This window comes from Amblyomma mixtum, chromosome 10 (genome assembly GCF_055824585.1).
Source record: "Amblyomma mixtum isolate Tamu chromosome 10, ASM5582458v1, whole genome shotgun sequence".
Classification (NCBI taxonomy): Eukaryota; Metazoa; Arthropoda; class Arachnida; order Ixodida; family Ixodidae; genus Amblyomma; species Amblyomma mixtum.
The window spans coordinates 81159096-81183866 of NC_143021.1; the positions used below are offsets into that span (position 1 = coordinate 81159096).

The 24771-nt window shown below is 50.3% G+C and overlaps 1 protein-coding gene across 1 annotated transcript in view; it reads left to right on the forward strand.

The window, feature by feature from the left end:
- The first annotated feature begins 301 nt into the window (after positions 1 to 301).
- Gasp (Chitin binding Peritrophin-A domain-containing protein Gasp) overlaps positions 302 to 24771 on the forward strand; it is a 38493-nt gene continuing 14023 nt past the window's right edge. Inside the window, exon 1 of the mRNA XM_089562544.1 lies at positions 302 to 662. Within this exon, the coding sequence (XP_089418670.1) occupies positions 617 to 662 (46 nt within the window). The 5' untranslated portion in view covers positions 302 to 616. The remainder of the gene's footprint in view (positions 663 to 24771) is intronic.

A 24771-nucleotide genomic window follows, 5' to 3' on the forward strand; every position in this document is an offset into this window, starting at 1 on the left:
CACAGCACGGCGGGGCGCCAGAGGTGGTGTCAGGGCAGTGTTATGTAGCGGACTGCGCGGCGGCGCTCAGCCCGAGGTTGAACGGATAAGCGCTGAGACTGTCCGGAGCACTTGTAAGGTGACTTGAAATGAGCCGGTGCAATCGCGCGTAGTTCGTTCGGCCGTTAGGCCTTTCTCTGGCAGACACCGTCCCGCATCTCCAGGCGATGCGTCATCGTCGCAGCGGCGCTTTCACGCCCCACGCGGCGCAGTTGCACGTTTCCGCGCATCCGCGCCAGCACGTGTCCCCAAGGTGGTGGCGGCGGCATTTGACGAGGGGGGCGAATGCGTGTTCCGTTGGCCAAAGGCCGTAGGCGTCCGCCGACGCGCTATCGCGGGGCCTGATCGCGCTGCTGCTGCCTCTGCCGCCGCGTCGCTGCGACAACGCTGGCTGCTGCTTTGGGCGCCGGTTGGCATTCCTGGGGAGCGGGAAAAACGAGCGTGTGGGGGCGAACGTGACCGGCCCCTCGAGGCGTCCTGGTTTTGAGGCTAAGTCGGAAAGTGAACCGGTATGAAAAGGCGGCCAACGCTGCGGCGCCCAGTTCACTTACGCTCAGACGCCCGGTGACCTGCTGCCATGCTGCTCTCGCTCCTCTGCGCTCTCCTCGCGGCGGCCTCGTACGGTGAGTCGGCGCCATTGCCACGGCTGCGGATAGTGGCATCTCAAGAAAGTGCTGCGCGGGCCTGCTTTCCCAAAGGCCGCATCTGTGTGCTAACTGGAATGCGAGCTCGAGCTGTTTCAGTCGTTCTCGCACTGGTATGCTGTTTGCATTGCTGACATTTCTGCCTAGTTGAGGTAAAAATGTAAAGCTGCCCCCCAAAATCCCTTGGCCATTGCAGTGTGGGGGAGGGGCGCGCTTCTTGCCGAGCTCATCAAGTGGTCTGAAATACTGTGCGGAGACATGCCGAGTCACGCCCGACCGGGCAATATTCGCTGTCTGAAGGATGACTGTGGTAAATGTTCGATGGCAACCCAGGCGTCTCTCAGAGGGACGGGATACCGCCAGGAGACGCCTGGTAGCCCGCCTTATGCAACTAGTCGCACGGCTGTGTGGCTGTATGTCTTCTGGTCCCTTGCTGGTGTGCTTGATCCCGAGGATGCATCTGGCAGTCAAGGACTCGGGATGCGAGACGACGTCAGCCTTGAAGGCTTTTGTGTTCTGCAGAGCGTGAATTTCCTGCGAGCTCAACCGAACCGGTTTCACCATGTTCCGCCTAGTTGGTGATGCGGCAAAGCCTCGTTTGTCCGGCCTGACCGCAACCAGAGCCTAACAGCTCGGCATGCGGACGCTGCATTGGGATGGGATCGGCATTAGTGAATGTTCGTGACTGATTTTTTTTTAACACGGCGGCGTTGAGGGTCCCGTTCAGTGATATAGCTGGCGCCGTTGTGGCGCATGTCGAGAAAGGCGGGATTGGTCGAGAGGATCGTGACGTCAAAACCACATGACCTCGCGCCGCTAATTGAAACATTCCACAACGATCACAGGCTACAACAATTATGACGTCACAGCATAATTCCTCATTAGTAGACAAATAAGCAATTTATTTTCCACCGATGTTTTCCTCATTAGTCTGCAGGGTCGCGACGTCAGTTCAGCACCGTTACGCAGTGGATCTGAAGGAAGAGAAGCAATTGCGCTGAAAAGAAAAATGGTATATCGGGGACTAGAACTAACTCTAACCGCTGCCACTTCGGTCGTGAGCCGGCTGCGCCACCCCTCGGCTGCGGGTAACATACGTTCGACTTGGTTAAAGGGAGGCCTTGTGCGTCTTGTGAAAAATGAAGTCAAAAATTTAAAAAAAATAAAATTAATAAACGACTGTGTTCGTGTTTGCATAGTGATATGCAAGGAAGACCCCAGACCGCTGAAAGGACCCAGTAACGTTACGCGTCCTGCCCTGAAAGAGGAGTGCACCGGTTTCTTTTGTGTGTGTGTGTGTGCATTTGTTTTTTTTTTAGTTTGAGTGTACAGTGTTCAGCGAACTCATTCAGGCCGAAGATGATTGTCGTAGCTCCTTGAGTGTTTGACCTCATATCATAACCCAGCTGCACTATAGATTCAATCTGTGGCAGCTCTGAAGAGCATACATCTGTTCCTGTGCCTGCACTAGATTTCCTGGCGTATACTGCATCGAAAAGGACGCACGCCTCTAGCATTGTGCGTGTCTAAAGATTGAAAGGCTGATCTAAAGCTTTCATTTGGACCAGACATCTTCAGAGGGATCTGCTTCAACCTTGAGCGTATGAAAGAGCCGTTATCAAGCACTGTGCAGTGCATTCAATCAAACGGGTTACACAGCGCTCTCTTAATTGAGATATATCTGAGTGCTTTTTTTTATCGCAAATACGTATGCCCAAGTTTTACATTCATTTTAAGCCATTTTAGATTATACCCGCTGCATTAACATCGAACCGATTCTCGAAGCATAGAAGGTGTTGTGCGGAGGGGCCTTTCGTTGCGAAATTGTCTGAAAGAATTCTCTGCTTTCTACCATCCGACATCGTAGACATGACCAGTAGCGAGGTTCGTCGTTTCTTGCTGGCTTGTCTCTGCATAAATATTTCTCTCGCTGTCTCCACGCATGCGCTGGCCTGCATTGCCTAAGTGCACTTGACACGAGATGAATTTGATCGCTCAGCAAGCTAGCTCGATCCCGTTGCACTATCGGACTTGCGAACTGAATTTCATCGCGACATCCATCTTACTTTGGACATCAGCATTTATTACCTATGATTTACAGCTGCCAGAGTGGCTCCAAAAGTTTATCCTCGTTAAAGTCCCTATAGAGAATTAGACTGGACGTACAAAAATAATGTGCCTAACACGGCCACGTTGGAGGTGCCCGGAATGTCGTGAAGACGAAAATGTGCATATCTTTGGGGCTCTCACCTCATCCAGAGCAATGTCGCTTCCCGGCAGGCCCCTTGACAAAAGCAGAAAAGCTGTCATTTCTACACACATCGTACGGCGGCACGACTCGGAAGGCTAATTAGAAGGCTAGCATTTTTTTACGCTTCTGCGAGAGCGTGAGTGTGCAGGAGCCCCACGACTGTCTTCTGCCTCTTTTTCACGTTTTGGCTAACAAACATTTGTTTATCGCTATTTTAGTATGTCCCCTTTTTAGCACCTTCAATTGCTTTCTTTACTTAGTGTATTTGACGCAGAAATAATCACCTGCACTGTGAGTTTTTTTCTCGTGAAATGAGCCTTTGATCACGACCATATCAGTCCTCACTTTAGGGATGTCCTTCCAATGTTGCCGCCTCTGCCGAGGACCGCGCGGGGCTAAATTTCCCGTTATCTGGCGTTCGGTATTGTGGCAGGGCTCACATTTACCTTCCCTCAATGCTCGTATCTTCGGATAGTGCTCACCTGACATTCGTAAGAAGAACATGAATTGGGGCTGTATTTCCAAACGGTTCCTGTACGCGATGGGGTAAGGCTCACACTTTGGAGAAAATCCGGCGGCGGTGTTGTGATAGTTATGAGCGCAAAATCCGTATTGGTGAGAAAGGTGGCTACGTCCTACTCTGAGCCGCGGACTTCAAAAGGAATTAAAGCGTTGCAAAACTGGTGTTTCGAATGTCACAACAGGACGGTACCGTCATTAGGACATGCCAGTATGTAAAGAAAATCAATTGCAGTAAAATGTAAAAACTGGGGAAGTCAGTAGAACCCATGACATTTAGGTTGCTAGTCAGAAACGCTGCCGCTAGGCCACGCAGGCATTTTTTTCTCTTTCAGGGTATTTATTCTACATGGTTATGTACACAAAGGATTTATATACATATATGAGTCTGTGTATATACAAAAAAACTATTTGCAGAGCAGCTAGGTAGGCGCTACGCGGCGCAAACATGATAGAAAACATAACAGTACTATAAGGCCGACAAGGATATGCAGCGCATCAGGAGAGGAAACCAGTCCGGTAAAAAGTCCAGTTCTTTGTAAATGTCCGTTATCTGCAGCAACATTCGATTAAAATGAATTCTGGGCGAAACAATAGGTTCAGCGTTGCGGTCTTGCATTTGCGTTTTTCAAAGGCTGTGAAGTCCAATCAGAAGAATCATATCATGGCATTTGGAACCAGTTTGGGAAACAACAAGGTAGCGCGCACTGTAGAAATTTAGAAGAAAATCTCTCTGCAGCGTCCTCTGCAACACATTCCTAAACAAAATCTCGTCTTTGCATTCTATAAAACAATGTTCAATTGTTTCAGGCACATTGCACAAGCGGTAGTTTACAGAAGACACAAAAATGTTTTTCCTATCGAGCCACATGTTGACAGGTAGAGATTCGGTATGTAATAAATAGAAAAATGTTTTGGTTCAAGGAGAAATTCGCATTTTACGCACTCGATTTAAAACATCAGCCCCACCGTGGTGGCTCAGTGGTTACGGCGCTCGGTTGCTGACCCGAAAGACGCGGGTTCGATTCCGGCCGCGGCGGCCGAGTTTTGATCGGGGCGAAATTCTAGAGGCCGGTGTACTGTGCGATGTCAGTGCAGGTTAAAGAACTTCTTGTAGTCCAAATTTCCGGAGCCCTTCACTACGGCGTCCCACCTAGCCTGAGTCGCTTTGGGACGTTAAAACCCCATAAGCCATTAACCATAAACTTAAAACATCGCGACCAATGAGCCCAAAGTAGACAGAACGATAAAGTGGGAGCGGGAAGAGGCCACGCATGCAAAATCTTGCACGCTTTGTTAAAGCGTGACTTTCAATGTATGTCACGTAGTCCTTTTACACAATGATTGTGAAGAAGGAAAGAGTTTTCTTGCCTGCATGTGCAAGAGGAACCGCTGACAGGTCATATTAACGCTTTAGCGTCGTACCCCTAAAGGGGGAGCTTAAGTTTCCTGCAAGGTTTTCTTTGTTCATTTTACTGCCGCGCTGGAATTGCTGCACTGATGCCATACGTGGAAGCTGCCCGTAATAAAGGCACAGGATACTGTATCAAGAAATCGGTGGTTAAAAAAATGGAGCTTCCAAAGAAGCAACAGTTAAACTGCGCTTGCAGGTCCTCACGGGGTAAAACACAGGCGCATAAGCAGCGGACAAACCGAGGAGGCTCGCATCGCCTTCGTGCTGCGTTAGGAGGTTGTCCTGACCACCTGTTTGCGTCACCCACTGCTTGAAGAAACGGGTACTTGTGAGCACCGTGGTCTTTCGCAGAAATGCTGCCTGTAGCGGTTAGGAACACGAGAGCAGGAAAGATTGTTGTTGCCGGGTTCGCACAAGTCTATCGCCCCAGAGCCATTCTCCGCTCTCGGCCATCATCTCTTTTTCCCAAAATGCGTCGTCTCTATGACTATTCGCGAGAAGGCTTCCGCTACAATCAGATCGCACCAAGCCTGGCCAGTGGGCGAATGCAGCGATTAATCCCCTGCGCACCCATCACCCGCGTGCTCGCAACAGCTGTCGGTTGAGGGGTCCGAATGGCCGCATTCGAGGGGCGCGCCCGTTACACGCCCTCCTGGCAGCCCGTGTCCTGTCACTGCCGCAGCCTTGCTGGTCAAGCTGCGCACACATCCCACTGGTCCGCAGTGCGTGTCAGCCGGAACCGGCGTTGGCAGCCAGCCGCATATCGTGCGTGCGGCTGCTGGCTTCATTGTTTCACGTCCGCACTGTGCCCGATAATCGGTGAACTGTGAGGCCAAGCAGTGCTTGTCGCGGCTGCCCGTGTAGCGGCTGTGAGGTCTCGCTAAGGGAGTGGCCACACCCCGGAAAGGCCGCTAATTTCTATGACGACTGGTCGACTTACCTTCTGTCGCCGTTTCCTGCAGGCGCTGCGGTTTATGATCAAACACGCCTTATTAAGCGAGAGTTTTACGATTGCTACCTGCGTTTATTAATATTCTTAGCAGAAGCACTCCGGAGGTTTTTCTTGTTAACAGTTTTAATATGCACCCCGAACAACACAAGGGCGACCGAAACTGACCCTGTGCCCTCGTTGCCGATGTTTTCACCCATGTGTCCTCCCTTCTTTTTCCTTGTCCCTAGGAGGTAGCCTGAATGCGAATAACCACGAAGTGCAGCAAAGGCCAGGAACGCTTCAGTGCATTTTGCATTTTAAAGTCACCTTTGCTCAGGGAGCTGTAAAAACAGCTCAAACTGAGGCCGAGTCATATTATAAAAACACAACGTGCCTCTGAAGTACTTCCTTAGGGATGAACCATGAGACGTATGACACCGTTAGCACCCAGTAGGTCGATTTTCCATGCTTACCTGCGTCGTTTCGAGGCCAGTGCTATTTTCGTGTGTTTCTGTGATGGCACTCTGAGGGGCAGCTGTTCCATTTTCTTCTGGAGCGCGAGCACCGTATGCAGTGCTATTTAAATTCCAGAAGTGTTGTTTTGCTCTTTCCTTCTTCTCCGGTGCTCTTGTGTCCAATTTTATGCTGAGGACGCGGGTCCAGACATCAAAAATGCCAGCCGCGAAAGCGCTTGATCATCTCGTAATGGTATACAGGAAACTGTGCGAGACGGGGCGGTTAGGGCGCCTCCTCAAAATGAATGCAAGGAAGGAAAAAATCGTCCCACCAGTTGTTGAGGAACTTGGATTTTGCGCATGATTCGACGAAGAAATTATGTAATGTTTCTTTTTTATTTCTGTTTGCCGGCCGGTGTATATTGGGCGGTGACTTGGAAGCTAACTGCAGCATTGGAGATTAAATTCGGGAGAGCACATCGATCTATCCAAATGTAAGCTGTAGGAGTAACGTTGAAACGAAGCCTGAGAGCAACGTCGGTTAGGGATGAAATGCTTGTTAACGATGTCGGAGCTGAAAATATAGGAGTGTAAATGGAGATGCAGTGCGAAGAGAAGATATTCGGTAGTCCCTTCTTAATTCCAAGACATGGTAAGCCTACAAGAGGGAGGGGGGGGGGGGAGGGGGGGGGGAGGTAGCCGCAGCTGGCACCGGAGGTCAGTCGAGGAGGATTTTGTCCTGCACTACACAATTATGAGGATTATTCACGCACCCCGCGCGTTTGCACTTCGCTACCCTGGCTTCCATCAAAGCTTCGAAGTGAGAAAAGTGATTCGTTCACTGGAATCCGAATAGTCTGCCGTCGACTCGGCACTGCAGCTCCTTCACCCGTGTTGCGCTAATTCTCCCTGAGCCAAAGTATCCACTTTTTCATTTGCTACGTCGTATTCGCGCCGATCGAAGGTCTACAGTACCACATATCGCGACGTGCTTTCATCTCGCGAAGTTGACTACAGCGCTGATAGCAGCGATGAGCGCCGGCAGTTTAAGCTGTCGCTGGATCTTGACCCGACAAAGGCGATTTCAGCGTCACGCTAGAAAACTTACTTGTGGGCGGTGCGCTATTCGAAATTCTTCGACATACAAGGTGCGTCTGGCCTCTCACGTTTCGAGCCGAGTGTCGACAACCACTCGATTCGAGATTCGAAAGTTTCGAATATTCGCACCCGTCACCGCTTGTGCGCGACCCCTGACGCGTGGCTCCCTCTGGTCTGCCTTAGTCCCAAAGGAGGCGTTGGCTCGTTGGTGCAAGCTAGATGGCTCCTCACAGGGTGTAGTCTGGCCCCCAGCGACATCCCTGCGCACTGCTCGAACGGAGCCGCAAGGCGCTGTGAACCCGGTTTTCCGAATGTTTTTGATGGCTTCACCGTGGTTGCTACGTTGTTCACGGAGGTAGCGTACCGTTCGCATACTCCGATGTTTGCGTAATCTTCACGGCTTGAATTTGGGATCACACCAGCATGATCTTCCCAGTAGCACTATGCACTGGCTGACTCCATTTTTTCGACACCACCCTATTTGAGATTACTAGACTTTGTGGCTGCTGTTGAGAGCAGACGATCTTGTGTTTCTGTGATGCATTATTACTCCTGGCGTACTGCAGAGATGTATGCACCTCCCATGGCAGGTTTCGCTGGAGTAGATTCTTTTTTTTTCCTTTTGTGCAAAATTTTGATGCGTCTCGTACCTGATTATTTAACTTAAAATTGATTAAGGTTATTGTGCCATAGGAGGCGGTCCGTGCAGGGCTACCTTTTTTTTGTTCTTTTCCTCCCTCCCACATCAAAAAAGCATGTGCCCGTTTGCTCAGTAGTGTGGACCTGCACAGGTCAACCGCATAATAAAGCACACCTCTGTCTTCACCGCTTAGCAGCGCGCTGTCAACTCTCGCTGCTTCCCAGTGACATCAACAACGGCCTTCGGTTGTGCCTTTCTTAGTGGTTCGACAGAATCAGGGATAAGAGAGGCTGCCTGCAACTGCAGCGCGATACGGGGCTGCATCGTCGACGTGTTCGTTCAGTGGGGTGCCGGTGTCCGCCCCTCCCTTCGCAAGTGTCGATTCGCTTTACCGAACTGGGCGCTGCCGACGGGGATGGTGGTGACCCCTTAGGAGCGACGGTCTCGCCAGTTTCGTTTTGTTTCCTCATTTGGGAACTTCATCTCTGTACTTTTTTGTTGCATATGTGAGATTTATTTTTTTTTGCCTGTGGGTGCGTTACCAAGTTTCAGCAGTCTATTCCAGGGCAGTAAGTGTTCGCTGTAGAAATGACACAAAAAGAAGACAATGGGCGCTTTTCGCAATTAAAAAAAAAACGCACATAACCGATTCAGTCTTTACTGAGTTCAGAATGGGAATGATCGCGAAGGTGAGTAAGCTTCAAAGTTTATCCCCCCCCCCCCCCCCCCCCCCCACCCTCTGGAAGTTGGTCGGTTCTCCCGGCAATGAGGTCCGACTGCCGGAATCTAAGAACGCGGCTTTCTGTGTATATAAAAAAAACGCAAAATTGGTTTAAAGGCAGTTCGAGGTCGAATACCGTGAGAGCGCGGGGAACTTCACTGTAGGTAGACTTTCCATTCCAAGTTCCTCCGGGCAGCCACTGGTTTCCAGTGGGTTCTAACTTTCCCCTGGCCTTCTACTCGGCTTTTCTGGGGACAAATTGGTCTCTGACGCAACCTTGAATAGACAAAAAACGGGTCTGGTCAGAGCTGCTCTTACGTCATTAAAACATCATCATCATCACCATCCGGTAGATTGGAAAACCATTTATTAATTCTTCATTCTTTTCCTAAACCCTGCTGCCGGCAAAATGGCATTCACCATTAGGTCCCGAGTTCCGCCTGCGGTCTTGGCTGTTTGCGTCTGTAGAAAGAAAAGGCGTGGTTTTTGTTCACTCCGTCGATTTCGCAACCACCGCCTATCTAACAGACGCTGGCCGAGGTGTCATTAAACCGTGAACGAGTTTATGATGAACTGTTTTCCGAAATATCGGCTGATTCATGAAACTTAACAGCGAGTTAGAGCGCGTAATAGAGTGTCTGCCCTGCCCAGGGCAGCAGTGTCGCTCGTGTATTCGAATACACGAAAGAATCGAGTCTTTCGGGAAGCGCGAGAGCCCTGTCATTTGAGCGCTGGTTCATGACTCAAGGTCGCCTGTGAAGCGTTCTTTCTCTGTTCCCAATTTGCTGCCTACAGCTGCACCGATCATTTTCCTAATGCCACTCGGAGCTGACGATAGCCAAAGTGATGATAGACTTATTTTTATTTATTTATTTCACACATTTTCTAGGCTCGAAGGCATTACAGAAAGGAGTGATAAGTAATGAAAACAGTGCATAGTTATACAAATATAGGTTAACAAACGGCAGAAAATACAAAGGTCTTGAAATTGACCTCAAAAATGGCAGCGATGGAGGGAGCAAAGTCGTTCCAGTGGAAGGAGAACCAACTTTGAATATGTGATCCGACCGGAATGAAATGTAGGAAGGGCGAGCGAAAAGGTGATCCTTTATTAGAGGGTTATGGTGATAGAGTCTGTGGATAAGACATACCCGAAAACATTTACGGCGCGAACAAAGGTACGGTAAGGTAAATGTGTTTTTCATGGAAGTAACTCCGGCGTAACGGCAATAGTTCGATAAAATGGAACGTGCTGCGCGATTTTTAATGGATTCTAGTGTGTTCATCAGTGTGATTTGACTGGGAGCCCACACTGCGGATGCATATTCCAGTTTTCGCTGCACTCGTGTTTTGCAGAGGGTTACCTTTATCGGCTGAGGCGCCGCAGAGAAATTGCGGGCCAAATATCCACGAACCCGGTTAGCGTTATTAGTGACGTGTTCGATGTGTGTGTGTGCCATGATAAGTTACGTGAGATATGAACATCCAGGTATTTGTACGAGTTGACGGGCTCAAGGGAAGTGTCGTGAAGTAAGTACGTGTAATGTCAGTGCGGCGCGAAAGAATCATTGTTGCACATTTATTAATGTTTAGTCGCGTGAACTATGTATCGCGTCAGTTAGTTATGCTTCTACGATCGTCTTGAAGATTATTAGAATCAGATTGGTTAGTTATCTTGCGATAAATAACGCAAGATAACGCAAGATGAATGAGAAATGCATCTAGGAAGGTCGTCAATGTAAATCAGGTTCATGTAAATGCGAACCCGCACCAGAGTTCAGTTCATCTTATGAAACTTTCTCCCCCAGACTGAGGTGGAGGGAAGAGCGGATGCGGTGCCTACTTCGCAGACAGGTTGCGCTCAGCCCACTGGAATGTGGAAGGGCAGCCGCAGTGAACAATGCACGCGACGGGGTGAGTAGCCGGCCGCCCCGTTTTTAGCCCCGCAGCTGTACGGCGGCCGGTAGCCGCTGCAGAGCGGGCACCGACAGCAGGTCTCGTTTCGTGGCCCCTTGTCAGCGCCGTCAGGAGGGGAACGAGACCTCGCCGACCGCTTTCTCCTTCGGGGTCAGCGCCGATCTCGTCAGCCGGCACGTTTCCGCCAGGGGGCCAGCCAGCTCACAAGGCAGCCGTTCGAAGCTGGGTCACGAGCGTCAGGAGCGAGCGACGCTGAAGGGACTTGGCCCGGTCGGTGTCTGGCTCACTGGCGCTGCGAGGTCCCCGGCCAATTCGCGCTCGAACCTTCATGAGGGCCTTTTCGCTGCAAGGTTGTGTGGCAACCAGTATACCCGCGCGCGGGCTTGATAGCGGTCATTTGTGGCGACATCAGAGGCAAGGTTTCCCATCGGGACGTTCGCACAGCCCAGCTTCATAACGTCGACGCACTCCTTCAGTGGAGAAATATCACTTTCGAAGGGGAATGCGAGCCAAAATGAAACGGAAATCTTAGCTGGGAAACGAGAGCTGCAGAGCACGCAGGTTGAGGGCACGAATTGCTGATGAACGCCAGAGGGGGGAACATGCGCAGCAGTGTCCACGTCCACGAATTCTTTATGTACACGTGCGTCAAGATGAACGGTAGTGTAGCCTGCTAGAGTAGCAATTTGTATCGTGAACGAAAGGCAAAGACAACGTTGCCGTACCATTAATGGGCTCTTCATCTGACCTGGGCGGCTTTGCACAGCTGAAGGACGTCTGCGCAGGCATGCTGCGAAGTGAAAGGTGTCTTCCATCGCGCATTGCGTCTGCCCATAAATTAAAATTGTGCGAAGCATTTTTAGCTGCATTTTGTTTCTTTCTGTCGACTGCCCTTTCAAAAGAGCGCCCTCCGACGAGCTTCGGCTGGAGCAGTAATGCTTCGGGAGCACTAATGGGTGTTTGGGGCATCGAGCGAGAAGCGCTCACAGAGAACTCGAATGCAGGCACCTTCATTGCATGCTCAGAATCTCTCCAGGCAGTGGAGTGCTACGTGCACAGTGCGTCGCCCATTTTCTGCTGGCCTGTTCGTGGACCAATGATTCATTCATTTATATGTTATTTAAGCCTCGTCGATGGAGCGGAGCCATCGGAAATAGGACCAAGTCATGCACATAAGGAAACACATAGTGTTCAGTTGGAATAGTGGCAGTATCATTTGAAAAGCAGAAAAGAACTAAAGGGTAAACGAGGGAGAGGATGTGGCGGGACAGTACAGCAAGCACAGAAGTGCCTCTGCCTGCTAAGCAGAATTGCATCACAAGTAACAGCATTTTTTCCCAATTCTGGCCTGCGTCGCAGCTGTCAATCGGTTACACCTGCTTACCTTCATGCACAATAGATGAATTACCATTTCATGTTGGATTCATTCGCATCGTAATGCATTACAGAAAAGAAGAATGGAATAATGAGGGGATCGCTTGAAATGAGAACGACATTTCGCATTGGATTTCTTGTGTCCTCTTCAAAACAAGAAAAACGGAAGTTAACGGATGCGAAATGTTCCAGGCACAGAAATGGGGCGCATCTCTCAGTACAATACGATAGCTTCCCCTTTTTTTTGATGTCAAATTTCACGGCAGCACTGACTTTTCACTTGCCCTTCCTTCCCTACAGTACTCGAGACAACTGTATATTCCCTTTCTACTAGTCAGTCGTTATCTAATTTCCGAATCTGAATCCCCTAAACAGATGAGACCGGTATCCCGGAAAGGCAGCACGGTTGGTTATTGATTTTCGGCTTCACTGCACCATGGGGCCGTGACGCCACTCATAATTTCCTGCTGGAAGCACATGACCGCGTGCATGAAACATCTTTTGTCATACATGGAGGCCTCCATTCGATGCACTGGCCCCCATCCGTGTCGAGCTAAGAACCAGGACGAACGGTTTGGCAGGGGGCAGTGACAGAAATGAGTAAGCGCCTCGAACCGTTTCTTTTGCCGCCGGCGCAGGCCTCCATAGCCAGGGCGAATCGCCGCTGCAGCGTCTGCCCGAAGCGTGCGCGGAAAGGCTCTTAACCCCGCCTGCGAGACCGGTTTCGTTTTCAAGCTATGCGCCCTCCATCCTATTGTCGCGTCGTCACCATGCAGAGTTAGTGCGGATGAGCCTGCAACGGGGGTTGCCACCACCATTGCTCACCTTCGTGGGTGTAACCAGAAACGCTGCAGTTTTCTACCGCCGTAGAAAACTGCACGCCTCGATCACGACAGTCCGCGGCCTCCGAAGCGCTGCATGGAACTGGCGGGCAGTAGCCGCTGGCCCAGTTATCACTCGCCCCTCCGCGTGACCCCCGAGAGTCTGCCACCGCGGCGGGGAAGCAACTGGTGGCAGTGTCTATTTATGGCGCACCCAGCGGCGGTAGTGCGCACTTCGATTTATGGCCAGGTGGGAGCGCCCAGCGGGGAGTGTTTCAAGGGCCGGCCGCGCCTGGCGCGCCTTCGATAGCAGTCGGCGTCGTTAGCATTCGATCCCGGCAAGAGATTTGCGCCAAAGGTCGTCGCCGATCGCAGGGTTCAGCGTTTGTTAGAGCGGTGCATGGTCGAGTGTACGGCACGGTGTCTGTGCAGTCGGCCCCTGCAGAAACAGTGATGCAGTTAGTTGACGTCGGCATGTTCATCTTAAGTAGAGTGACCTGCAGCTCGACCGAAGAAGCAGAGTGGCCCATTTACACGTGTTCTATTTTTTCCTTGCGTCCGATTGCTAACAGCTCACGCGTTTTCTGCAGATGTGGACTTGTCCTCAGGGTGGGTGGATCGGCATACTTGCCTTCGCTTTTGCACTCTTTGCCATTGTCCTGCATTGAAACGATACCCATAAGCAGGCCAACATGCGCACTTACCGCGCCCTTTCATGTTCCTTTTCCAGGAATGCCTCAGGGAGCATTACTTTTCCCACGGATGAGCTTTGCTAATGAGGTGCTCAGTCGAGCGATGTCTCCACGAGCGTTGTAATTCGCTGCTGTATGCCGGTGCCAACGTGCTTTTGGAGGAAGAGCGCCAAACTGACAGATATTCATCAGTGGTGTGACTCGTGCAAGTGTGCATCTTTCTTACGTGCTCGTCCCATTACCTTCTGTCTAGCAGGCATAGCACATCTAATCGCAGTTGTTGATGGCATTCTTTTTCGGAAACAATTTACACTACTTCTTGGATGCGCCATGCGCTCCTGGCAGCGGGTCGTGTGGCGCTTGCTCAAAGTTTCCACTGGCTCTTTAATGGAAGACGTATGCGCAGCAGTATATTTATTTATTTATTGAATACTGCGGACATGCTGTATGTCCAAGCAGGAGAGGGAAATACATGCAGGAGGGAAAAGCAAAACAGGTGCGATAGTACCGAGCGATATAAATACCAGAAAACAAGCAACGCAAAAGTACAATTGAAAACGCGGTTAGAGTACAGCTACTAAACCAGCAGTGAAAATCAAGAATGATTACAAAGCAACGGAGAACTCCGCTAGAGCATTCCATTGAGAAACTGTTCTCGGAAAAAAAGAAAACTTGTAGGTATTTGTGCGTGCAAAAATAGGTTTCAGGCTAAGGGCATGCTTATGGCGCGAGGCTCGTGTAGAATCATTAACGATCTAATTTTCAGGTCGGATACCAAGTCGAGAAAAATATAATGAATGAAGGAAGTTGAGACGGGCTTTGGTCCTTCTATCTGCCAGTGGTTCTAAGTCTGCGAGTTTCAACACGGCGGAAGGAGAGTCTAGGCGCCTGTAACGGTTGTAAATGAATCGTGCCGCAAGACGTTGCATTCTTTCTAGTTACATACATCATTGTTACAAGCTACATACATCATAGTTACATACATCATACATCATTGTTAGACTCTTTCTATACATGTATATTGTGAAAGGGCCAAGTGTGTGAAATAAAAGACGTAAGGCAGTTTGCTGCCTTCTTTTTTACTTCGGCACACTCAAGTCGATCGAAGTAACGATTCGTGCAGAGGCAAAGGCAAGACGGCCGTTAGGAGCAATGGCAAGTCTAAACGGCGGCAAGCTTTGCGCAAAGGGTTTTTTTTTTTCTTGTTCCGAACCCTGGCGCAGGCACGCTTGGCCGGTTCTGCCGTCGTTGCCGGCAGCCGTTGGCCGCCATCGCGCACTGCCCACAGATGGGTCTCGGTACACAATGCTGGGCCACCGGCGTGTAATAGCCGAGCTCGGGACGAGCAGCCATCGCAACTGGTGCGCAATGGCCGTGACAGTGAAACCGTCGGGTACCGTTGTTGGTTGGCTGTATTTTTCTTCCTCGAACGCAGCTCTATGGCTTCTTTCTTCCATCTTTTCTTCACTGTCCGGCTATTACAAGGCCCATCGCCCCGACCTCCAAAAGAGCTGCTGCAAGGGTTCTCTTGTTTTCATGATAATCGCAGGGCCGATTTCGAGTGCTGCGCTTTTTCTTTGGCAAGCGAGGTTGGCGTGCAGCTATTCTTAACATACAGAAAAATGGAATCCTTCCTATACTCCTATTCATGGCAGCGATCAGCCTAAGCAAGAAAGAAGCGGCAGGGTAGTCTGGAGTTGAGCTGATGTCAGCGAACCAAACGTAGAATTCTCGGGGACTGTCGCGTGCTGGCGGTGCCTTACTGCCTCGCGCCCGTTACCTCGGAAATCGGGGCAGCCTAGCTGACGGTAGCTAAGGCGCCGGCAAATCAGCGACAGCTGTCAGGTGGTTTATGGTTTATAGTTTATGGGGTTCAACGCCCCAAAGCAACTCAAGGAGGCCGTAGTGAAGGGCTCGGGAAATTTCGACCACCTGGCGTTCTTTAACGTGCACTGACATCGCACAGTAGAATATTGCCACTAGAATATTGCCTCCATCGAAATTGAACCGCCGCGTCCGGGATCGAACCCGCGTCTTTCGGGTCAGCAGCCTAGCGCCGTAACCACTGGGCCACCGCGGCGGCAGCTCTCAACTGCGATTGTTTTTTAGAGTTGAGTTCTCGCCTCACCCGAACATTTCAGAGCGCTGACGCTGTTCACCCATACAGTACACAGCCATGAAAGTGCATAAAAACAATAAAATGTGTTCTCCGACTTGGCATAGTGTAGCTTGCGTGTGGCTAGCTCTCATGTTCTGAGCACGTAAAAAAAAAAAAAACTCGACTCACCAATTGAGCTCCGCCCAAAGGTATGGCACGATAGCGTTCATGCGTCCCTTCAGCGGCCTGGTGTTCTATTTAGGTCTCACCTGTCAGACACGGACATTGATCTTTCTTTCAGGGCCACATAATTATTAACTCACCTTTAAGAATGCAGTGGGATAGCAACAGACGCCTCCCTCGCAAGTACTCCGTTTCTGTTGCCTAGATTCGGCCTACATTTCCATATGTGCAGAATTAGTATTCTCTACTTTACATTCATAGATCACTGGGAGTTCTCATACCGCTTTTGGCGCAGTGGTACAGCGGTTGAGCGATGCGCCGCTACCTCGGCAGGTGGCTGTTCAAAACAGCCAGCAATGGGGCTTTTAAGACCCAGGTCGCACTTCCGAGCTACCTCTAGCAACCAGTCATTAATTTAACTACCAGCTGCCAGGATGGGCAGTATGCTTACAATCTGATGCGCAGGTTGCCGCCTGCCACAGTGAGCAGGTTGTGATGACGTCATAAGATTACGTGACATGTGTGGTAGGTGGGTCACCTGCTTTTCTTGACAGGCCGGAGCTACCCCTGAGCGGGACGCTCAGCGCTGCCGCGTAGAAGCAAATAGCTTTTCTTCTCTGACTGTCAGTACTTTCAGGTGGAACAGTTTAGTCCAGTGTATGGGAGCTTAACGCCCCAAAACGACTCAGGCTATGAGGGGCGCCGTAGTGAAGGGCTCCGCAAATTACGACCACATGGGGTTCTTTGAAGCACACTGACATCGCCCAGTACACGGGCTTCTAGAATTCCGCCTGCATCGCGATTCGGTCACCGCGGCCGGGATCGAACCCGCGTCTTTTGGGTCAGCAGCCGAGTGCCATAACCACTGGCCACCACGGCGGCCTCTCAAGTGGAACAAATACTAGCGGCTCGTTTGGTGCGCTAATGCAATGAGGTGAACACCGCTTCGAGTATAGCCTGGGCATCTCAGTGACAGAACATAAGCGTATTTTGGAGCGCATTCTTCACGATACTGTTTGAAACCACAACTCGGATACATAGACGACCAGGCAACAGCCTGGCTATCAGGCCGCTCAGAGTCAACAGATATAAACTGAATGGAGGTAACGAGGGCATAGGCGGAGACCTTTTCTTAACTTCTTTGGGACTGCAGACCTAAATACTGCGTCTTTCCCTCTAGCGCTCCGAGGGTCTCATATATAATCGGCATAAACGGGCATAGAAAGCGAGGCGTGTCAAGCGATACGATTTGCTTTTCTTACCAACTGCGCGGTTGGCGTCGATCTGGCGCGTGGGAACGGGACCACGGAGTGGTGGTGAGCCGCTAGGCATCTTTACTTTTGAGTCCACTTGGTTGTGTGGCTACGCAAAGTCACTTGTGATGGAAGAAGACTCTCGTAGCTCGGTGTGGTGTTAGCTTCTGCGTGCCAATGGTCTTCCCTTACGCTCCCCTTCGGCCTGCTAGCTTTCCTTACTCTTTCATTGATACCTAAGACTGCAGTGGCTTGAGATGCTTGAGGCAGCTCAGCATCCCGTCGTTGATCATTATTTTCGCCCGATGCGGACCTCACAAATCAAACGAAAGGAAAATTTGAGTGAGGCCCACTACGTACGCATTGCTGCCGGCGCGGACAAGGACGCGGCGCAAAACGGGGCCTCTTTTCTGTAAGGTGCAGTGCGCGTAAAGTGGCTTGAGCCGGCGCCAGCATTTGGAAGGCTCTTACGTCGTGTTTTTGCTCTACTGTTGTTAACGGTTGTGTTAACAAAACTGCTGGAACGCAAACTTCACCCCCTGCTGTGAGGCTAACCACTGTCCGCAACTCTTGAGCGCGGCGGCGACCGCCGCCTTTTCTCGAAGGACTGTATTGTGCCTTTCAGCCAGAAGGTTGGCGCCTGAACTCTCCCTTCTGCAGTCCTTTGCATATATATTTTGAGCCCTCTTTTCGTGTGGTTCGTTTAGAAGCAGCGCTTTTGTCTCGATGCTCGTTCGTACGGCGTTCCGGCTCAGCGCCCCTTCCCAGTGAAAGAAAATTGGCCGCCCTAGTTGCGCGCAATGTTTCCTCCACTGATTTTCGTCTTCAAGTAAAGAATGTTAATGCACCCCGTAATGCGTGCGCGGCCTGAGATTTCGGCCACACCGAAGGCGCCACTGAAAGCGATTCGCGCGCAACAACCGGACGCGAGTTCCCGGGACAGCGGCCAGTTCGGCTGGACCGCCGCTTCGGGGCAATGGGCAAGAACCAGAAACGTTACCAGGAATTCGGCGCAAATACTCCTTCGGCTGTTACCTGGCTTTCAGCATTCAAAAATAGTAGGTTGACATCATCTGTGACGTAAGAAAGAAAGAAGGAGATAGAAGAGAAGTAAATAAATAAATAAAGAAAGAAAGAAAGAAAGAAAGAAGGAACGAAAGAAAGAAGGAACGAAAGAAAGAAAGAACGAAGGAAAGAAAGAAAGAAGGAAAGAAAGGAAGAAAGAGATAGAGAAAGGAAGAGAGAGAGAAAGAAAGAGAGAGAGAGAGAAAGAGAGAAAAAAAGAGAAAGAAAGAGAGAAAGAAGGGAAGAAAGGAAGGAAGAAAGAAAGAAAGAAAGAAAGAAAGGAAGAAAGAAAGAAAGAAAGAAAGAAAGGAAGAAAGAAAGAAAGAAAGAAAGAAAATGACCGAATGGCTGCAGAACAGAACGTGACAGGTCACTAGGCTTAGTTGCACTGGCCGTTTGCTGTCCCGAATTACTTGTAATGAGGAACCATTACGTTTCCGCGACAACAACGGGCGTGCGTTATCGCATTCCGACTGTCGGAGGACTTTTCCTGGGGATGTTTCTTTTCGTGGAGAGGCGATTTGGGGGGGCAGTCAAGGACGTCGACACGAAGGACCGTTCGGCGCCGGGGTTCGCGCGCTCTTCAAAAGGCGTGGCCGGAGGCGCTTCGCGGAAGGTGCTCCCCGTGGTAGAAGCGATAAGGCGAGCATTTCACCCAAGAAGCGAAAGCAGACTAGCTAGTCTGAATAAACTGTGCTCTCCCTGCCTCGCTGAGTAAGCGAAAGAGCGCGCCCGAAGGCTCGTTTGTCTGGAGCCTCGATAAAGTGCTTGGTGTGAACCACTCGTCTCGACCTATCCACCTTGATGGGAAAAGCGGGGAAAGTTATGCGGAGCAGCCCTTTAGGGGCAATTGAAGGTCTCCGCACCATTCGCACTTGAATAACAAAATCTCACTGTCAGGAACGCACTGGGCCGTTCACAAAACAAGAAATAGAACGTGCGACAAGCGCGGCTTATCTTGGTTAAGGCAGGGCAACCCTACCTTTCCATTCTTGTTTTGGCACTGATGAGCGATGCATCACCAAACATGGCGCACCGTACTTTCTCGGTTATAAGTACCACGACCTTCCCCATATGTAATGAGTACTGCGAAAACAAAAATAACTCCCTAAACTTACCCCGAATCGAAAGAGACTCCGCAAGCAGAGAGTGAAAGCCGAGGGTTTAGGTTCGAGGAGATATGCTCTTAACAGCTAAAGTGACAGAAACTTTGCAGCTTAGCGCATTTGGCTATTCATTTAGTTACCAAGTATTCTGCGGTGTGCGAGCCTTTTTCTGTTCAGCGGAACACTGTCCTTTCCAGGCAGGAAGCGTTGTCGTGACTTCCATGCTCTACAGGTAAAGGTAGAATATTGCAGACTTGTGAACCAGAGGGCACGGAACTTCGCTCTACCTTTGGAAATTCTGCCGCATGGGAGAGAAAAGCCTCGCTGTAAAACTGTGGAAAGCTTGTTTTGAGCCGCACACCGAAAGATGAAACTTTCTTGTATCCACAGGATGGTTTATCTTAGGACTAAACAATAATACTGCTCAGTTGAACGCTGCAAATCTGCTACTACTGAAGTGCATGCTTGTTTTGTGGCCACGTACACGACTACCAATAAGTTTGTTCTGTTTGAAACGTTGATCCATGTGAAAGTGGTAAGGATTTACAGAAAGAAGCAGCCTTCAAACTCTTCTCTCGAAGGCGACAAACCCAAAGCCGCGGTTGAGATCTTTGCCTTGGCTCCGGCTAGCAACACGTTACGACTAATGCAAGTCTTGCCACCGACACTGTCGACGTTAGCTAAGCAGCTTCCGTGATTTGCAATATATTACGGTACATTCCTTCCTCGTTCCTCAATTCAAAGCGGGTCGGCTACTCATATGCAGGGGGCGTGGTTCTGGACGCGGTCAAGCATCGCTGGCGATGGTAGTCGTTCGTGGCTAAGCGTCTGTACAGCGCTTGTAGTCGACTGCATGAGAGCATTCCTGTGCGGCCCGAACGCTCTGTCGTCGCAGAGGCAGGCTTCAAGTGCAGATATGTTCTGACGCATCAGCTTAGAGACTTCCGCGATCCGAGCACTGTAGGCTGAGGCTCTGAGGGCGCGTACAAAAAAGGAGGGGAGGAAGGCGCGGAAATGTTCGCAGTTGCGCATTCCGAGAATAATGCGCCAGATATGAGGCAAAAGAAACTGCACTCCTGGCGCTGTTCAAGAAATGAAAAGTTGCAGTCATGGCTCCGTAATTCAGTACTGAATATACTTAATTACTGAAGGTACCGCCTGGTCATTCCAGCTATAAAGGAAAGAAAGTAAAGACGGACCCAGTAACGTGCATGTTTCAAGATGATTAACCAAGTTGCCCTTTCATTAGACTTGCCTGCGTCAGGCACTTTCCGTCCAAGGTAAAGGTTAATCATCGTGCGGCAACGTTAACCGCCCACCCCTGTTCGCTTCTATGCTCTATCTACCCTCGCACTTGTTCTTTGAGGTGTCACGACGTGGTCGTGCCAAGCTCGGCGGGGTCGTCTCACCATAGCTAAGAGAGAGCGCCAGGGTAGACGCATTCCGCACCGCATGGCGAAAGATAAGTGGCAAATTTCGCTCAGCTGGCCAGTTTATTTCGGTGCCCTCGGCATAGTCCACACACATGTGACGGATCAGGGCAGACAATAATTTCGTCCTTTTCACCCAACTCTTGGAGCAGACGGTATAGCATTCCAAGAAAACAGGTAAAGCGGTTCGCGAGGCCAGAGTCGATCGCTCGCCGACTGTGCTTCCGACCTTGCGACGACACTGCTCTGCAGACTTCCTTGCGTCTAGCGATAGCTCGTCTTCCGTGCTTATTTTTTTCAACGCATACGTCGATGCCAAATGCATCACATGCCAGGTCTACATTGCAGGTGTTCACTGAATTGCATGCACTTTCAGTGCACTCCACCCGATCCGTAAAACTGGATACAGGAGCGTTTCAGTGTTTTAGGTTGCACACGAGAGGCGCGATGGGTGTAGTCTAAGATGGCCAGACGCATTTGGGCGACGCGTTTCTGCCGAGAACGAGAAGAAGGTAGGAGCGCATTTTGCGAGAACCTCTCCTCGGTGGCTGCGCGCCGGAGGTCGCCACCTCGCGAGACCACTGCGCCGCAGCACCGTGGCGGCGGCCCGTGCGAGGGGGACATCGGCCGGTTCTCGGATTCTTGTCCCGGTTCGCTCAGCGCGAATTCCTGCGGCCCATGCTGCGCGCCCAAACGGTGCAGATCGAAGGCTGCGTAAAATACGGGTCCCGCTCAAAGCCAAATGGGCCGCGTATTCGTGTCTCCGGCGTACTTCTTCTCTCTCCCGCGCGGTAGCAGCGGAAGACCGGTCGTCACCGTGTCGCAGCGGGTCACACGACGGGTGCCCGCGTCTCGTGCGGGCGCCTGGCCGACATTCGCTCCCTGCCTGCGAGGCGATGAATTATTCAGGACAGCGGCGCGCGTCAGCTCGTGCCGCGCGAGCAGGAAGCAGCGGTAGCTGGCGTAGGACTCCAAGTGGAACGGGAAACTAACACGCGCTCCCTCCTCACGTGGCTGCGCTAATCGGGGACGGACGTCGGTTAATCGATGCACTGCTGCCTGCGTCTGTCGAAAGCTCGCACGCGTACGCTGCCCTGCGCGCGAAACGCGCCATCCACGAACGTAACCGGGAGGGCACGCGTGGTCTTGTTATAAGCTCGCTGTCTACGTCTTACCTCGGCGCGTGACACGAACCGAGTGGCCTAACAGTCGTTTTCTCGTCGCCGCTTGACTTTCCATTCATGGCCGCAGGCGGTTCATCTTTTCGCTGTTGGCGTTAAACTGGAAAGTGGGGTCACTTATAAGCCCCTAAAGGATCTCCTCGTTCATTTCAGTGGCAAAGTTGAAATTTTAGCATTGCTTGCAATGAAAAGTCTTTTCTTGACTCGCAAGAATTAATACATTTCGCTTATCCTGTACCTGATATACTACATTTCAACAACTGTATTGAGTACGTGCACTGATAATACTTTGCAAGCTCATTCACGAGGCATTTGTTTGTCCTTCAGTAATAAAAAACAACACCAGCAAGTACTCATTGCGAACAACAGTATACGAAAACTTCTACCGCACGAAACATAGGAACAAATAGCCCGCCGAGGTAGCTCAGTGGTTATGGCGCTCGGCTGCTGACCCAAAAGAGGCGGATTCGACCCCGGCCGCGGTGGTTGAATTTCGATGGAGGCGAAATTCTAGAGGCCCGTGTACTGTTCGCTGTCAGTGGTCATTAAATAACCCCAGGTGGTCAAAATTCCCGGAGCCCTTCACTACGGCGTTCCTCATAACGTAAGTCGCTTTGGGACGTTAAACCCCCATAAACCAAACCATAAGTACGAACTGCGAATTAATTTCCTTTGTAGCTACACAGTTGTGGAACAATTTGCTGAATAGAATTGCATCAACAACATATTTACATTCATTAAAATCACCTTGCGGAAACAGGCTTTCATTTTCTTTAAAGACCGCAAAAACTAACCATATCGCGTTTTAGTAGTAGCCAACTTGTTCATGCGTTTAGCACTGCCTATTATTCGCTGAAATAAGTGTTCATTGTAGGTGTAAGCTGTAGTTTGGTAACGTTTTGTACAGCTGAAACTGTCCAACGACCTGAAGTCTAATCAAAGGACTCCATCCACATCTCCCTCTCGAGCTCTGGGGCCGTATTCTGTGAGCTGTCCATTTTCGCTGTCCATTTTTGGGCTGTCCATTTGGCTTCCATTCGGTCCTTTGTAGAAGAACGGAGAGTTGAGCTAGTTGGTGCATGGCAGGATTGAACAGCGCACACAGGACGAGGACAGGCATCTGAAACAACCGGTCAAAGGGAAAAGAAAAATATCGTGGTCATACCGTATTTCCATGGTATGTCGCATCGCCTACGACAAGTTGGACATAGGTATGGAGTGGAAGTTATGTTTTCTGCACCCATTCAGCTAGGCAGCATTTGTGCTAAAGTAAACAGAAAAATAGATGACGAGAAAAGCCGTGCAGACAATGGAAAATTCCTGGTAAAACGTGAAGTATCATTTCTTCCGTGCGCAAAACGGGTGGTGTACAGAGTTCCATTCACATCTGGCAAGAATTATATCGGTCAAACAGGAAGCTGTCTGAACATTAGGGTACGTGAACATGAAAGCTCCTTAGGGAAGGCGCCCTCCTCGAACCTAGCACTACACCATAAGGAATGCAGCCACAAGCTACCCACCTTTCCACTCTCCTTGCATGCCTTTGTTCAATAATGCTTCAGCTTAGTACAAGCACAGCGAAAAATTAACAAGAGAATTAAAAGAAGCCTACCACATCCACAAGAATTCTGATACGTGCGTAAGCACCACTTCGGTTATCGTTCATCCCCGCGAAATCGCTTATCTGGACAAAGCTGCCCGATGGCAGTGATCTTTCCTGCGAAACATGGGCACTTGGTTTTCAGATTGTTATTTTGCACATATATATACATGTTATTCCAATAAACCATTCAGTTGCTAGTCAGCACTCGTGTCTTGTCGCTTCTTCTCTGTGTGCTGGTCCTGTGTGCGCTCTTCAGTCCTGCCGGCCATATGTCAGTGGTTACTCATACATATCAGCGGCTTTCAAGTGTCTGTGGGAAGCGACCCGGCAATTGGCTGGTTGGCGAGCGGCCCTCCCGATTGGCTGCATGTCGCAGCCAGTGGCCAGGTCCTGTCACCTGCTGTTGACAGAGCGCTTCGATGGACCTCACCATTGGCTGCATATTGCATCCAATTGCATATTGCACATTGCATCCGCGCCATGGCGATAGGGTAAGAGAGCGCGAAGCTACCGAAATCCCCGAAACAAATGAAATCAAGCAAGAGGATGTCTTCAATACGCGTCGTTGTGCCCATTTGGTTCAAATGTTTGTTTTTAAACAAACGCAGAGAAAATGCAAGAACGCTAGAAGAAAGACAAGAATAACGAAATATCTCCAGTAAATGCGTCCTATCGAAGTTCACTGGGCAAATTAGAAAGCAACGCCGAAAGAGTTGGAACCGAAAGAAACGAAGGAGCCAGGAATTGACCCAGAACGCTGTCTTTTGGAAGGCCTCCGCGCCAGGCAAAACTTTCCGGGAAATGACCTCTCCCGGCCTGCGTCACGGATGACGAAGCGGAGGAGGGACGACGGGCGTGGCTTGACTTGTTTGGCAAAACATTCCGCTGCTGGCAGTGTGTAGTAACAATTCGCAGTTTTTTTTTAATCTGTGCAGTTGTGCGGTGAAATGCCCTATCGATCGGTAAAGACTAAAGACCCACATTCATTCGTTCGTTTTACGAATAGCGACAAACAGCCCACTGTGGGTTTTGGAGCCGGGCACAGTGACAGAGACCTCAAGTGCTGTCAGGATCTGCAGCGCACACATAATTGTAGGCAGATTACAAGCCATGCTCTTTCCCTCACCTAATACTGCGTTACTAAACGAGCACTTAGTTTTCTTTACTGCCCTCCCAAATGAATCGCACCGGAATCATAACCGATGCTTGCGTCAGTTAAGTGCGCTGCTCAATAATAGTGTACTCTGCACGCTATCTTGCATGCACTGGTTCTGCAGATATGCATTGCATACGATGCTCCGCACTGAACTTTGTTTTATGCGTGAGAACTAGAAAT